Source organism: Pangasianodon hypophthalmus, chromosome 23 (genome assembly GCF_027358585.1).
Source record: "Pangasianodon hypophthalmus isolate fPanHyp1 chromosome 23, fPanHyp1.pri, whole genome shotgun sequence".
Classification (NCBI taxonomy): Eukaryota; Metazoa; Chordata; class Actinopteri; order Siluriformes; family Pangasiidae; genus Pangasianodon; species Pangasianodon hypophthalmus.
Window position 1 is genome coordinate 12,617,193 of NC_069732.1, and position 14,605 is coordinate 12,631,797.

Consider the following 14,605-nt stretch of genomic DNA (forward strand, 5'->3'; position numbering starts at 1 on the left):
TTTTATTGAAAGTACTAAAGGAGCATTCCAGTGTTTTTCAACCTAATCTCTATCTGCTAACCACAGACAATCACTTTACATGAGAAATCATTTTTTATGAGAAAAGAATGAAAGACATACACTCACCATCCACTTTATTAGCTCGTCATGCAATCAGCCAGTCATGTGGCAGCAGCAGAATTCATAAAATCATGCAGATACAGGTCAGAATTTTCTGTTAATGTTCATATCGAACATCAGAATGGGGGAAAAATGTGATCAGTGACTTTGACTGTGCCAGACATGCTATTTTAGTAACTGCTGATCTTTTGGGATTTTCACACACAACAGTCTCTAGAGTTCACACAGAATGGTGTGAAAAATATAAAACATCCAGTGAGCGGCAGTTCTGCAGGCACCTATGTTGATGAGAGAGGTCAGAGGAGAATGACTAGACTGGTTCTAGCTGACATGATGGCTTTGGTAACTCAGATAACCACTATTTATAACCATGGTGAGCAGAAAACCATCTCAGAACACACAATGTGATGAACCTTGAGGTTGATGAGCTACAGCAGGAGAAGACCAGGTTGGGTTCCTCTTCTGTCAGCCGAGAACAGGACTGTGAGGCTACAGTGAGCACAGGATTACAGTGTACCAGTCTACGAGGCCTTTCTGTCCGCACAACCACCAGTCACTGGATGTTTTTTGTTTTCCACACTATTGTGTAAAATCTGGAGACTGTTGTGCGTGAAAGTCTGAGAAGATCAGCCATTTCTGAAATATTCAGACCAGCCCATCTGGCACCAACAACCATGCCCAATGTTGCTGAGATCACATTTTCCTCATTCTGAAGTTTGATCATTAACTGAAGCTTGTGACCTTTATCTGTGTGATTTTTATCCATTTCACTGCTGCCACATGATGAACATGGACAGGTGTACATTCCTACTTAAGTGGATGAGGAGTGTATACTAAATATATATGGTATATAGAGATTAGGTTGAAAAACTGTGGAGTGTGTTTTTTTTTTTTTTTTAACGTAGGAAGGTTCTAATCTGTTTTACACTCCTCTCTGTCCTGCCTTCTCTCTCTTCAGCGGGTTCTCGCTCTGGCTCTCCAGGCCGTGTGTTGACCAGCACAGCTTTGAGCACACTCAGTACAGGCGCCCAGCGGGTGAGTGCTGCTCCAGGCTCCCAGCGGCGCAGCAGAATCCCACGCAGTCAGGGCTGCAGCCGAGATTCAAGCCCCACCCGCCTGTCCGTGGGTAAGCACCAGCCTCTCTGTCTCTTTTCTGTTTGGATGTGGCTCTACATCTGTGGTGCCACAAAGAACTCACTTTGGAATTCACCTCTTTTCAGTTTCGATTGTGATTTAATAATAATAAAAAAAAATGTCCCCCCGCTGCTGTTTGTGTCATTTGTACTCATACAGCGTCAGGTGTTTGTGATTTGCTGCCTACAAAGTGAATCAAATTTTTTTTTTTTTTTTTTGCTCTTTTTCTTGCTATGTGTTGTTGGGTTTTGATGTTGGTGGGGTTGTTGCAGCCTACAGCAAATCATATTCTTACTGCTCTTAAAATCTGCTTTTTTGATCAAAGCGCCATCCAACATCAGCCACGTCTACAATGGATCGAAAGGAGGTATGCTTTCTGCGCTTCTTTCCTTCATTCATCACATTACGATAACCCATCCGTCTGTCTCAGCACTGACTGGACTTGCAGTGGTGTTTAATGGTGATTGTGCTGCTTTGGCCTGCTTGGAGAGACAGAACTTGCTCTCGTATTAACCTGCTGAGCTAATTCGCAGTGCTGAATCACACAGGAATGTAGATGCAAGTAAAAAGCTGGAACGCTTTGTGCTGCAGTTCACAAGAGTAAACTACAGATCAGTATTTTATACTCATTATCTCTCACTTCTTATCCTTCTTTCTGTGGAATCTTTTTCTCTCCAATATTTCTATTTAGTGCCTGAATTGCTAACACAGGTTTTGGATATACAAACACAATTTTGTGTTTCCTGTAATATCCGTTTATATGTAAATATAGACACTGTAGATATTTTCACTAGCAACGTTTTAAATTAGGGCCCCTATTTATAACTAATTTCTTGCTCTGTTTCATTGCTTTACTGTTTGGTATGTTAAGCTCTCTCTTATCCTCCCTTGTCCCCTTCCATTGTCTCTTTATAATATTTATGGCTCTGTGTGTCTCTTTCATTGTTTTCTTTTATTCCTGTTTGTCTTTTCTTATTCCTGTCCCTTGTTCTTGGGGTGGGTCAGCACGGGGTAGTCGTATACCGCGGCCTAGTGTGAGTCAGGGCTGCAGTCGTGAGGCCAGTCGAGAGAGCAGCAGAGACACCAGCCCTGTGCGCTCCTTCACGCCGCTTGGTGAGTAGCCACAGCCATCGCTGCAAACAGATCCATTCACATGTAGCTGTGGCTCCACGGGGTAGGAAAGAGGGTTATTTAAAAAAAAAAAAAAAAGACAAAAAAAAACTATGTATTTTGAATATTTTGTGCATGTGCGCTACTCTTTGCCAGGCCCCATGGAAGCTTCCAGCACCGGAACTTGGCTTGTTTTTCCTCACATGCTTTTTAAATCAAACACCATGGCCCATTAAGTTAAATGATGTATGGTGCCGTGCCTGTAGTTTAAATACTTGATTTGTTACAGTGAAAGAAATGTGCTTATCATTGAGTATAAAACCATATGCAGTTTGTATCAGTTGATGTGATTCAGAGGGATCACAATCTCGCAGAAGATAGCTTTGCTTGCTGCTTTTCAAGGTTTTCTTTGTTTCATGCTGATAGATTATGCTGCAAGAGGCATTTGGTGTTTCTGTGCAGCCCACTAGAGAAAAAGCTTTAGAAACAAAATTCTAAGCCAGCAACTGACAGAGTGTTAAAATTACATTTGATTTATTATTAAGGAAATCTCTATGGTCTAAATAATAGGATGTTGTATATTAAGGAGCTTAAAGGTGGTTATGTCAGGTTTTATAATGCATAAAAATTATATGTGACAACTTGCTGTTGTAAGATTTTCTTCAGATATCTAAAGGGAGAAAAAAGAGATTATTTTTTGAGAATTGTTGCATAACTCTCACAAAGCAAAAAGGGCATATAGACAAATTTATGCTTTAGTCTTTTTCCTTTGACAGTCAAGAACAGATTGGAATTGAGATAATATTACCTTATTTTAGGATTTATTTTTAAATAAGTATGGATATGCTGGTGCCATTACTTGAACATATATAAAATAGTTGCATGAAACAGTTTTTGTGTGAGTCCTGATTGATGAATGACATTCAACTCACTGTGGAATTTTCCTGTAGAGTAGAATAGAGAAGCTGGTCATACAAGCAGAACTGGACTTTAACCTTTGAGTCTGAAAGTGTGGGTCACAAAGTTGGTATTTTGGTGAAGGGTCAGTCACCTGGGGTTTCTGTGGTGTGCTCTAACACTGACTTGGTTATGCGTGTTGTGTGTATGTGTGTGTTACAGCTTCACGACACTACTCTCGCTCTACTGGTGCTCTTCATGCTCCAGATGCCTTTGGGGCAGCAGGTGAACTATGAGCCGCAGCCTGCCCAGACCTTATTCAAAAACAAACTACATATGCGTGTTCTTCTCATTTGTTCATCCCAGTCATGCTTTTTTTATTTTCTTCAGTTCAGCCTCCATTGGACTGCATGCTTTATGTTTAGCTTCCATAACAACTATTTCTTCCCATCTCAAAAAATGTGATGACGCTCTCCAGCAAACAGCCACAAATGTGGGAACCGACACAAGTGTTGAATTCACTGAAGATCAGAATTAGAAGAGTTAAAGGAGCAGTTTGTAATTTTTACAGCCCTCTGCTGTCTGGAGGTTATATGATTATTACAGGTCTAGGAACTCATTTCAATATTACAAACTGTGCCTTTATGTGGCAGATCTTGGAAGAAAATGAGGGACATTTAGGAACAGAAAGGGGGAGAGTGTCAGTGAGTTTTCTGCATTTGAAGCTTTTTGCTGTCAGTTCAAGTAGATTTAATTAGTCCAACAGCTATTTCCAAATGGTCATCTTCAGTGATTTTTCTTCCTGCATTCTAACCCACATTTTCCTTTTTGTATGTAATGTACTTACTGTTTTTCAGTTGTTGTTGTTTTTTGTATTTCAGTGATGGTAATTTTTTTCTTGAACCATGTCTCGTAATGGGGTTTTTGTTTTAAACTGGTATTTATTTTTTGTCCTCCCTGAAGTGTATGTGTCCATAATGTAATATAAGCTGATGTTTGTGTTGTTATAACATGTGCAATGTGTGTTTTTAGGTTCGGGTTTGGGGATCTCTCAGTCCAGTCGTCTCTCTTCCTCTGTCAGTGCCATGAGAGTGTTAAATACGGGGTCAGACGTAGAGGAGGCCCTCGCTGATGCACTGGTAAACAACTGCATTTACACACGTAATCATAACTCTTCTAATCACCCAAATGTGTCTGTGATTCTGTGCTAACCATCATATAATAAATGATTCTGTTAATGCTGCCAGCTGTTAGGAGATATGCGGAGCAAGGTCAGTATTTCAGCCTGCTTTTCCATTTGTTGCAAATCACCTTAAAGGTTTATTGTCTCATTGTCTGTTTGTCTCCAAATTCCATAAATACGCTGCTGTTTTTGACATGCCTCTGTTTATGCTGCTTTATTTACTTTATTCCAAAGCTCTCCTACACAATCTTTGTTTTTTCTATCTTCATAAGCAGAAGAAACCAGCTCGGCGGCGGTACGAGACCTACGGCATGTATTCTGATGACGATGCCAACAGCGATGCATCAAGTGCTTGCTCAGAGCGTTCATATAGCTCACGCAATGGCAGTATTCCCACGTACATGCGTCAGGCGGAGGATGTGGCCGAAGTGCTTAACCGCTGTGCCTCGGCCAACTGGTCCGAGAGGAAAGAGGGGCTGATGGGATTACAGGCTCTGCTAAAGAACCAGCGTGCTCTCAGGTACCACACAGTTGTTTGGAGTGTGTTTGTTCCTCAGCTGTAGTTCCAAGACCCTGTTTAGTTTCTACCAGATGTGTGTTTGATCATGCAGGTGTGCCAGAACTGAAATTTATGAATAGGGATAGAGTTGAATTTGTGTATGCTAATTTTTAAGGTCAGATTTGCACACATGAGACTTCTTGTTGGAAAAATCATTATTATAGTTCCACTTTCAGCAAAAGGATAATCAGACCAGAAAGACCAGAACAGAAGAAACTTGCTCTGTGTGTATGTGTGTGTGTGTCTGTCTGTGTGTTCCTTCAAGTTTTAAGTTTAATTCCCTCTATTCTTTTACAGCCGAGTTGAGCTCAAGAGGTTGTGTGAGATTTTTACCAGGATGTTTGCAGACCCTCACAGCAAGGTATTGCCGGCATGCCGCTTCTAGCTGGGCGCGTTTTACTCACACACGCGCGCGCGCGCACACACATACCCATGCATGAAACCTGTATGAATAAAATATCGGATTCTGCCTCACCTACAGCCTTTAACTCCGACATACACATGCACATACGCAGCAGCACTCTCGACAGAGGCATGCGCTCTGCACACTAATTCTTGGGGTGAGGCCACTGGCTAACAGCATGGTTTGTACGGTTTGGGAGGGTTTCTGTTGCTCATGACTGCCAGTTAGAACGCTCAGCTCTACTCATTCACCGCAACTTGCTGACTATCCAGACAGGATCTGTTTTTCTCTGCTCGCTTGCATGTATTTGCAGACGCCTGCAGAAATACCAGGATTATTAAATGATATATTGCTACCGATTAAGCTGTAATGGGACAATTCACTATTTACGTTTTTCCCAATACCATCAAGGCCTAATGTTTAGGTGGACCAATGAAATGAGGGTTAGTAAGAATTTAAAAAGGAAACTGTTATGATATACAGTACATTCACTTTATTCATGAAGTTCTTTTTGGGATTTTTAACCCATAGCACAGTCGTTTTTACTGTAATCTCTTTAGTCCAAAGACAAATATACCCTATCGACAGTGAAACTTGGTTCAGTTAAAAGGGGACACTAGAAAAGACTAACACGCTCAATTTCTAATTTGGCATTTGAGTTGGTTTCTTACTCACCTGCAAACTGCGGCGTTTTTCTTGAACTTGTTTGGACGCTGTCCTTGCTCTCGGTGGCCGGGCCATTGCCCAGCTCTTTAAGTCTGATTGACGGCCTTTGGGTCCAACCCTTTCTCTGATTTGCAGCGTGAGTCCAGAGGCTTCGGCACGGCAGAATCCGGTATCAGTTCCGCCTCCTTTAAGGTACAATACACATTCCTGCACATTCACATGCCTGACCTGTCTTCAGGGGTCTGGAAAACTGGAGCCCCTTCCTCTAATGTGCTAGGATTACAGAATCCTCTGGCACAGAAATTTCCACCCTTTTCTTCCATCTCCCACATTTTTTTAATCTTTCTTCTCTTCTTACTTTTTTCTTATTCTATTTATTTCTTTCTTTTGCAAAAGAAAAAACTCTTGAATTGCTGGTTGACTTTATAACAATTCATTTAAAAGACCACAAACTCTGTTACTCTATTAAAATATTCAAGTTATCATTTCCTTTCTTCCAGAATTAAGCCAGACATCTGTGTGCGTTTTTAATGCATTTAAAGGGCTGGAAACTCACTAGATTTTTGTTGTTGTTGTTTTTTGTTTTTTCCTCTTCATGCCTTTGCCTGGGTTGGAACTGTAGAGAGTAAGTTCAGAAGAATTTCATGCAATCTGTCAGATGGCCGATCATATTTAAGCCTTCTTAAATTTCTGTGTTTGTGTGTGTTTTTTGGCTGCTTCTTTAATGAATGTGGTGCCTGCTTGGTAGAATGTAATCTTAATTGATTTGAAAATGTGTTTGGGGTTCTGTGCTAACAGTGCAAACTGTGAAACTAATACACTAATCAATAAGAGAGTATGATAATATTAGTTGGAGGGATGTTTAACAAAAGTCATTAATGTCATCGATCCTCTCCTGCTGTTCATGCCATCTTGCCCTTATCCAATCAAAGGAAGATGTCAAATAAATGTCTTGCGCCTTTAACTTGAAATGCTTTTATTTGTGTGATGTAAATAATTGGTGATTGTGCTGATCAGTGGCATGCTTTGTCTTTTGACAACTAATAGTAAGAAACTCTTGAAACTCCTTATAACATGTTATGTGTAAAACAGTTGGACTGTTCATAGGAACATTGAACTGGTTTACTAAATCTATCTAAGATTTGGACTGGCTGATAGGGATGCACCGATCCCACTTTATTAATGAGCTGATATAGATGCAATACTGATTTCAGTATTGATGCAATAATTAGATGCAGGAATTTCACTAACTGAGGCTCTCTACAATCTTCTGTTGCAAAGTTATGCGAAATTCAGAAGCTTAATAGCAGTGGGCTTTAGGAAAGGTCATACACTATGTTCTTGTGAATGTTCTGTGTGGCGTCATTAAGAAAATATCAGCTTTGATTGGATACTGATCCAGTATCAGTGGATACTGATCAAATCGGTGCATCCATACAAGCCTAACATTTTTGCACATATTAAAGGCCGTATATGGACTCAAGATATAGCTTGTTGATTTCATGTGTGTGTTGTGTAGGTGTTTAGCATGTTCTTGGAGACACTGGTGGACTTCATAATGGTTCATAAGGCAGATCTGCAGGACTGGCTGTTTGTGCTGCTTACACAGCTACTAAAGAAGATGGGCGCTGACCTCCTCGGCTCTGTACAGGCCAAAGTACAGAAAGCCCTCGACGTCACAAGGTTTGTAAGATAAGCCAAATAAGCATTTTTCCAGAACTAGCAATATTCATCATGTAGCGCTAAACCTCTGTATTACATCTTTTTCTAGGGAGTCTTTTCCTAATGATCTGCAGTTCACAATTCTCATGAGATTCACCGTAGACCAGACACAGACACCCAACTTAAAGGTAATTGCTGCTTTTGGGTGCGGCTGTGCGTCATGATGGGCTTGGTTATGTTCTGAGTCATGTCCAGTTAATCTTAAAGCTTAATGCCTTACCTTATTTTAGATGGCTTCAGTTCAGGTGTTTGTCAGGTTTTTCTGGCCAGTTGTTTCATATTAAAAATTGTATGAGCCCTATGAAGTGGATGTAACCCTTCATCAACTCTCATGCAAACTAAGAGGTCACTGCTTGACACACGATTACACCCCAGTTTCATTCCCCTGACACAAGTTTACTACACACCACCATGCCATTTGCGACTCCTCAGTCCTCCATGTTTTTTTTTTTTTTTTTTTTTTTTTTTTTTGTTCCCCCCCCCTTCTGCATCTTAGCTTTTTCTTACTGGCATTTTTCTCCTTACCCCTCTCCTCATAGCTGCTCCTTTCACGTCTCTCCCCTTCTGTATGGGTCTTTCCATCATTGATATGCTCTCCTCTCTCTTTCTGAAGCCGGGGAAAAGGCGCTGTTGCCAGTACGGGGGCGGGGCTATAGAATTGCTTCCCCTCAGAAAGCGGCGGCATGCTTGCACACTACAGGAACATATCCAAGTGTGGAACCAAGCTGTACAGGTCAGTGAGACACAGGGGAAGCAATCCTATAGCTCACTGGCTCCCAACGGGGAAACACCCCCTCCTCTGAAGGTTGGAAGCAGTAAAGCTTAATTACATCATAGCTGTTAAATTTGTTACTGAGTCAATCCAAGTCGCTAATCAAATTGAAACAAAGCCTTCGCAAGTTTCTAAAAAGTACTTAATTGAGCCTGTGTGGAGACCATTGCTGTGCTCCTAATGTGAAAAATTGTTGAGCACTTTAGTTGAGGGATGCGATAACTAAAGCAACTCTGGTTACTAAGTGGATAATGGATACTGTGCTCCTGACGCACAGGAGAGAAAGAGATACGGATTAGTGCTCATACTTTTGGCACACTGTGCCCCAAAACCCCTTTTCTTGCACATCTTCTTTTGCAGCTATTTTTTTGTTGTTGTTTTTGTTTTTATTTCTCTTTACCTTTTCCTGTGGTGCCGTTTCGAACTGTATAGCTGTGCATGTGTGACTGTGTGTGTGTGTGTGTGTGTGTGTATATGTGTGTGTAAAGTTCTGTTTTGTCTCTGGGTATTGCTGAATATCAGGATTGTAGTAGGACATTGCCTATAATATGTTGTTGAACTGATGCTGGTGTAATGCAGATGTCTATTCAATAGGTGAGGATAATTACCAGAGGAATTATGTAATAAAAGGATTATTATTGTACAATAGCCACATATGGCTCATATTGTTTTTTGTAATTCAAATGTTGATTGTGTTGTAGATTAGTAGTAATGTGAGGCTGATATTTCCAGGTGAAGGTGGCCATTTTGAAGTACATAGAGACCCTGACGCTACAAATGGAGCCACAGGACTTTGTGAACTCCAGCGAGACCAGACTTGCAGTCTCCCGCATCATCACATGGACCACGGAACCCAAGAGCTCTGACGTCAGGAAGGTAGGAGAAAACATTTGAACTCCGGATTCATGTATGCCTGTGTTATTTTTATGAAACCTATATCCACACTTCACACTTTGAAGTCTTTTTAAGCCTTACAATGCAGGCCAGATGCTTTTGGTAAAGCATTTCAACTTTTAACAGCATTAGCACTTGATTCTTTATTCAGGAAATGGTTAGGTACTATATTGTTGATTGCCCAAAGAATGTTTTTTTGTGTGAAATGTGTTTGTGAGTTGCTGGAGAACTGTGTATTTCTTGGGTCCAGGCAGCCCAGTCTGTGCTGATTGCACTGTTCCAGTTGAATACACCAGAGTTCACCATGCTTCTTGGTGCACTACCTAAAACCTTCCAAGATGGGGCTACCAAACTCCTTCAGAACCACCTACGCAGCACTGGCGGCGTAGCACCAGTAAGATATACACCATCACATGCATGAATTCTCATATACAAATTTGCGTATTTGCGTATGGATTATAGTAGAAAGGATCTTTCAAAGCAACAATAATAAACATGTAACAAAGATTAATATAGAAAAAAATGTCAGTGATTTATTTAGGCTAAAGCATATAATTTACATCATTTTCATCCTCATTAAACCATTCAGTGAGTCGTCAGGCCTGTCTATGAGTGCGAAGTCATCTTGGTAGAGACTACTTTCATCATGGTTTACACGTTATAGATGTAAATTTCAATTTAGTAATCTGCACAGTTGCTAATGAACTGCAGTATATCTCCCATGAGCTGGTAAACAATTTAATGTCAGAATTACTGATACCAGCATACTAGTTTACACTCTGCAATAACTGAACCTTTTGTACCACATGCATAGATGCCCATTAAACCAGGCTTCCTGAACTCCAGCTTATGCTTGTAGTTGTTCTATTCCTGTGTTAAAATTTTCTGTAACACTAAAATCCTAAACCTTCTTTACTTGTTTTGCAGGCCCCAGTGGGTAGCCCCCTGACACGACACACACCGAGGTCACCAGCCAGTTGGTCTAGTCCTCTAACATCCCCTACCAACACGTCACAGAATACGCCTTCCCCTAGGTAAAACACACACACAGCTCACAGATCCCCTGATAATGCACATTTTGCATATTCTTATGTAAGACGTAGAAATCACTGATCCAATCCTTCTTCCCTTTGTCCAGTGCATTTGATTATGATACAGAGAATATGAACTCGGAGGAGATCTACAGCTCTCTGCGTGGCGTTACCCAAGCCATCCAGAACTTCAGTGTGCGGAGCCAAGAGGATATGACTGAACCTCCTCGCAAAAGGGAGGGAGACGGAGAAGAGGTAAGAGCAGTGATGGAAGGGTACTGAGCCATCAGATTAGACACCAAAACTCTCAAACCATGCTAGGAGTTGATGTTTAGTACCATTGCAGGGATCAAGGAAGAAGAACGAAAACCAGAAACAGGGTACTTTGTTAGAACACAAGAACACAAACATTACTCCTCCCCTCTCCATATTGTTTTTGAGCCCTGGTGCTCATGTTTACTTTCCAATCACATCTTCTAACCCATATGCCCTTCTGTTAAAGAAACACATCAGCATTTTTCAACCTAATCTATATCCATCACATTTGTAGTGTATGTGTGATTTACCATGGACAAGAATTTCAATATTTTTTCCCAAAAAGAATTTTTAAAAAACTGTTCACTCAAACTCTCTTGTAACAGAAGTCTAAGGGCAGTTCAATTAATAAATGTTTAAAACACAAAACAAGGATTAGACCGACATCAGATAATGTTAAAACTCTGAAATTGTCTGTGGTGATTATGCGTATGCTGCAAATGTGGTAGATAAGTGCTTAGCTTGAAATAATCGTTTTGCTTGTCTGTGTGTCTGTGTAGGGTGGTGCTGAGACTACGGATACTGGTCGGACAGCCCTGGATAACAAAACGTCTCTGCTGAACACCATGCCCCTCCTCTCCTCTAGTCCCCGCCCAAGCAAGGAGTATCAGCCAGGTAGTTACTCAGACTCTTCCTTCGGCTCCTCCCCCTTTAGTAAGAGCCTGAAAGATGTACTGGACCAAGACGGCGAGGGCCTTACGGATGGTGAGACAATCCAGATTGTGTGTTCTGTACTGTAATTCTACGTTTCACTGGACTCCAGCATGTGGCTGCACAGTTGGCAGGGGTGAACTACTATCCCCTTTGACGGTCAAACACGGTTTTGTACTTTGTATACCATTTGTGTAATTTTTGCTATTTTGAGCATGAATTTCTGGGGCAAGGTGTAGACCTTATTGTATACTGGTTGCCAAGTTCTCACTGATGTTTTTGGCCATCACCATGCAGTGAAGTGGGTTAGACTTAATGCTGCCTATGCAAGTGTGCCTATGCAATTGGAGAGAAAGAATATGTTGGCAGGTTTACAGTTACTTACCTAAAGCTACTTACGTCAAGATTATAAATGAATATTTAAGATCCAGAAACCAAAGTAAGAGGTAAAATTTGAATTAGGGTTCTCCATCGAATTATTGTTAAATTCATTTAACCAACCTATCAAAAAAATGATATTCAGTCTCACTTGGAGGTGAGCTAAGCTGTGTGCTGTACCTTTGTATAATTATATACTTCATGCATTTTCGCCATTTTCCGTATCACATGGACATGTATTTTGGTCAGAAGGTCCTCAAATTGTGTGTCTGCGCAATTTAGCATGTGCTCTGATTCTTTTCTGCATCATGATGCCAACAGATAGCAGTGTGGACCAGTCAGAGGTGGTGGCCGAGCTGTTAAAGGAGCTGTCCAATCACAGCGAGCGGGTGGAGGAGAGGAAGGCAGCGCTCTGTGAACTCATGCGGCTGATCAGGGAAACACAGTTGCACGTCTGGGATGAACATTTTAAAACTATTCTCCTGCTGCTGCTGGAAACCCTGGGGGATGGAGAGGTATGCACAGAGGATATATACACCCAATTTTTATCAAAGCCAGCAAAAAAAGTAAAGTTGAATTATGTTGGTAATTACTGCCATTTGTGCAGCATGTGATTCGTGCACTGGCACTGCGGGTGCTGAAGGAGATTTTGAACAGGCAGCCCTGGCGCTTTAAGAACTATGCAGAGCTCACCATTATGAAGACCTTGGAAGCACACAAAGACCCACACAAAGAGGTCAGACCTCCGAACGCACCACATGCACATCACACATCATATAGATTTTTAAATATTCTTACACATTAAATACACAACTTGGCGTTTTGTTTGTTTTTTTATACCATTTTGAAATAAAACCAGGCTTTTGTTTTTGTAAAAATTGAAGGAAAAAAACTGACCACGAGACACGCTGAGTTTTCATAGCAGTGTGCACACCCAAAGTCAGGAGTTACTATAGTTTACTGTTCAGTGAAAATAAAGATGAGCGTATTTTCACTTAATGGATGCCCACACACACAAACATAGCCAGGTGTGATGATACTTTAATGTTTAGTGAAAATACAGGGGAGTTTGAGTGCAGATCTAACAGACAGTGTAAAAGAAACACGGACACAAAAGCAGTCATGTATTTTAAAAATCTCCAATATCTTTGTACTATTTTCATGAGGGCACTAGGTAGCATTCAGCTCCAATATGCACAAAGAAAGTGAATAGGATGCTGTTTGGGATTTGCTCTAACTAGCAGATTCCTTACCTGAAGAAGACATGTCATGAATAACAGGAAAGGAAGTAAAAAGAAAAGAGACAGACTTCCTAAGACACTGAACATATAAGTTTTAAACCTGACTCAAGAACAATGACCAATGAATTGACCAGTGAATGGAGAAATAGCTGTGACCAGCAAGACACAGTATGTTTACTATTTTAAAAAATTGTATGTATTATTATGCGTGCGTGTGTGTAGGTGATCCGAGCAGCAGAAGAAGCAGCGGCCATGCTGGCAAGTTCCATCAGCCCGGAGCAGTGCATTAAGGTGTTGTGTCCCATCATTCAGTCTGCAGACTATCCCATCAATCTGGCTGCCATCAAGATGCTCACCAAAGTAATTGAGCGACTGCCCAAGGAAAGTCTGCTCCAGATGCTGCAGGAGATTGTCCCTGGACTCATTCAGGTAAGAACTCATTTTTAACATTCAGTGCAGGATGTTTTTGTTTTAAAGCAAAAACATCCTGTGGTGATCAAGAGTCCTCTTTTAGGGGTGTGTTTAAGACTGTTGACTAATACTGCCTTCCTGTCCAGTCTAGTTAGCTCTATTTACCAAAATATAAAGTAATAATCCAGTTAGACCACAGTGACACTGACCAGGATAAATCAGTTATTGAATATCAATGAATAAATAAAGTCCAGTTTACACCGGAGAGATTAAGCACAGCACAGTACCCGATACACTCCCATGTTAATCAGTGTGGATTTTCTTTGTCCCATCAGCTTCATATATGGCCATTATGCTCCTGTTGGCAAAAGAGTAAAAAAAAAATGCCTGTCCCGTGTTATTTTTGTGTCCAAATGCACAGCTCTATTGTAGATTTCATGGTTGTTCTTCAGCTTTTTAAAGTATTCTTCAGCTTTTTTTCTGATTGTAATATTTCTTTTACTGTGCTATGTAGGGTTATGATAACTCTGAGAGCAGTGTACGGAAAGCTTGCGTGTTCTGCCTTGTTGCCATCTATGCCATCATCGGGGAGGATCTCAAACCTTACCTCAGCCAACTGTCTGGCAGCAAGGTGAGCTGGTAACATACGACTCTTTCACATTCTCTCCCAGAAACCTCAGTGTGTAGCACTAGGACTGTCAACTCCAGCTGTGGGAGTACTCTATTTTGTTCACTTAAAAATTTTTCCCCACCAAGGTTATTATAGTTAACAAAAACAGAACAAAAAAACATTCAAAACAAAAATGTCATAAGTGAATAAAAATGAAACTGAAACTAAGCACTGGCTTTGAAACTAACTAAAATGAACAAAGATTGTCAGAAAACCATGTTAATTAGTTTAGCAATATTTGTTGTATTTAAATATCATTAATCTACTGTTTTACTTCTCACCTTCAGATAAATAAAATACGTGCTTTTTAATTGCAGACTGTGAATGACACGGTATAATTCGGACATAAATAGCTCCACAAATAAAATAAAAAATAAAACTATTACAAATATTATTTCAGAAATATATATACAGTAAACTACAAGTAGTAGAGACTAACAAACCCACA

General features: G+C 40.6%; 1 protein-coding gene across 46 annotated transcripts in view; it reads left to right on the plus strand.

Annotated features, from left to right (window-relative positions):
* Positions 1-14,605, plus strand: part of clasp2 (cytoplasmic linker associated protein 2) — a 49,599-nt gene that overhangs the window by 33,789 nt on the left and 1,205 nt on the right. For 10 of the 46 annotated variants that reach the window (XM_034298716.2, XM_053228614.1, XM_053228615.1 and 7 more), the window contains 20 exons: positions 1,079-1,246; positions 1,580-1,621; positions 2,260-2,367; positions 3,484-3,546; positions 4,294-4,400; positions 4,509-4,532; positions 4,717-4,964; positions 5,301-5,364; positions 6,208-6,264; positions 7,592-7,755; positions 7,844-7,922; positions 9,299-9,442; positions 9,711-9,854; positions 10,388-10,494; positions 10,599-10,746; positions 11,307-11,511; positions 12,157-12,350; positions 12,443-12,571; positions 13,299-13,505; positions 14,002-14,118. In XM_034298716.2, coding sequence (XP_034154607.1) covers positions 1,079-1,246; positions 1,580-1,621; positions 2,260-2,367; positions 3,484-3,546; positions 4,294-4,400; positions 4,509-4,532; positions 4,717-4,964; positions 5,301-5,364; positions 6,208-6,264; positions 7,592-7,755; positions 7,844-7,922; positions 9,299-9,442; positions 9,711-9,854; positions 10,388-10,494; positions 10,599-10,746; positions 11,307-11,511; positions 12,157-12,350; positions 12,443-12,571; positions 13,299-13,505; positions 14,002-14,118 — 2,519 coding nt within the window. The remainder of the gene's footprint in view (positions 1-1,078; positions 1,247-1,579; positions 1,622-2,259; positions 2,368-3,483; positions 3,547-4,293; positions 4,401-4,508; positions 4,533-4,716; positions 4,965-5,300; positions 5,365-6,207; positions 6,265-7,591; positions 7,756-7,843; positions 7,923-9,298; positions 9,443-9,710; positions 9,855-10,387; positions 10,495-10,598; positions 10,747-11,306; positions 11,512-12,156; positions 12,351-12,442; positions 12,572-13,298; positions 13,506-14,001; positions 14,119-14,605) is intronic. The other 36 variants (XM_053228628.1, XM_053228646.1, XM_053228648.1 and 33 more) reach the window with 24 other exon arrangements.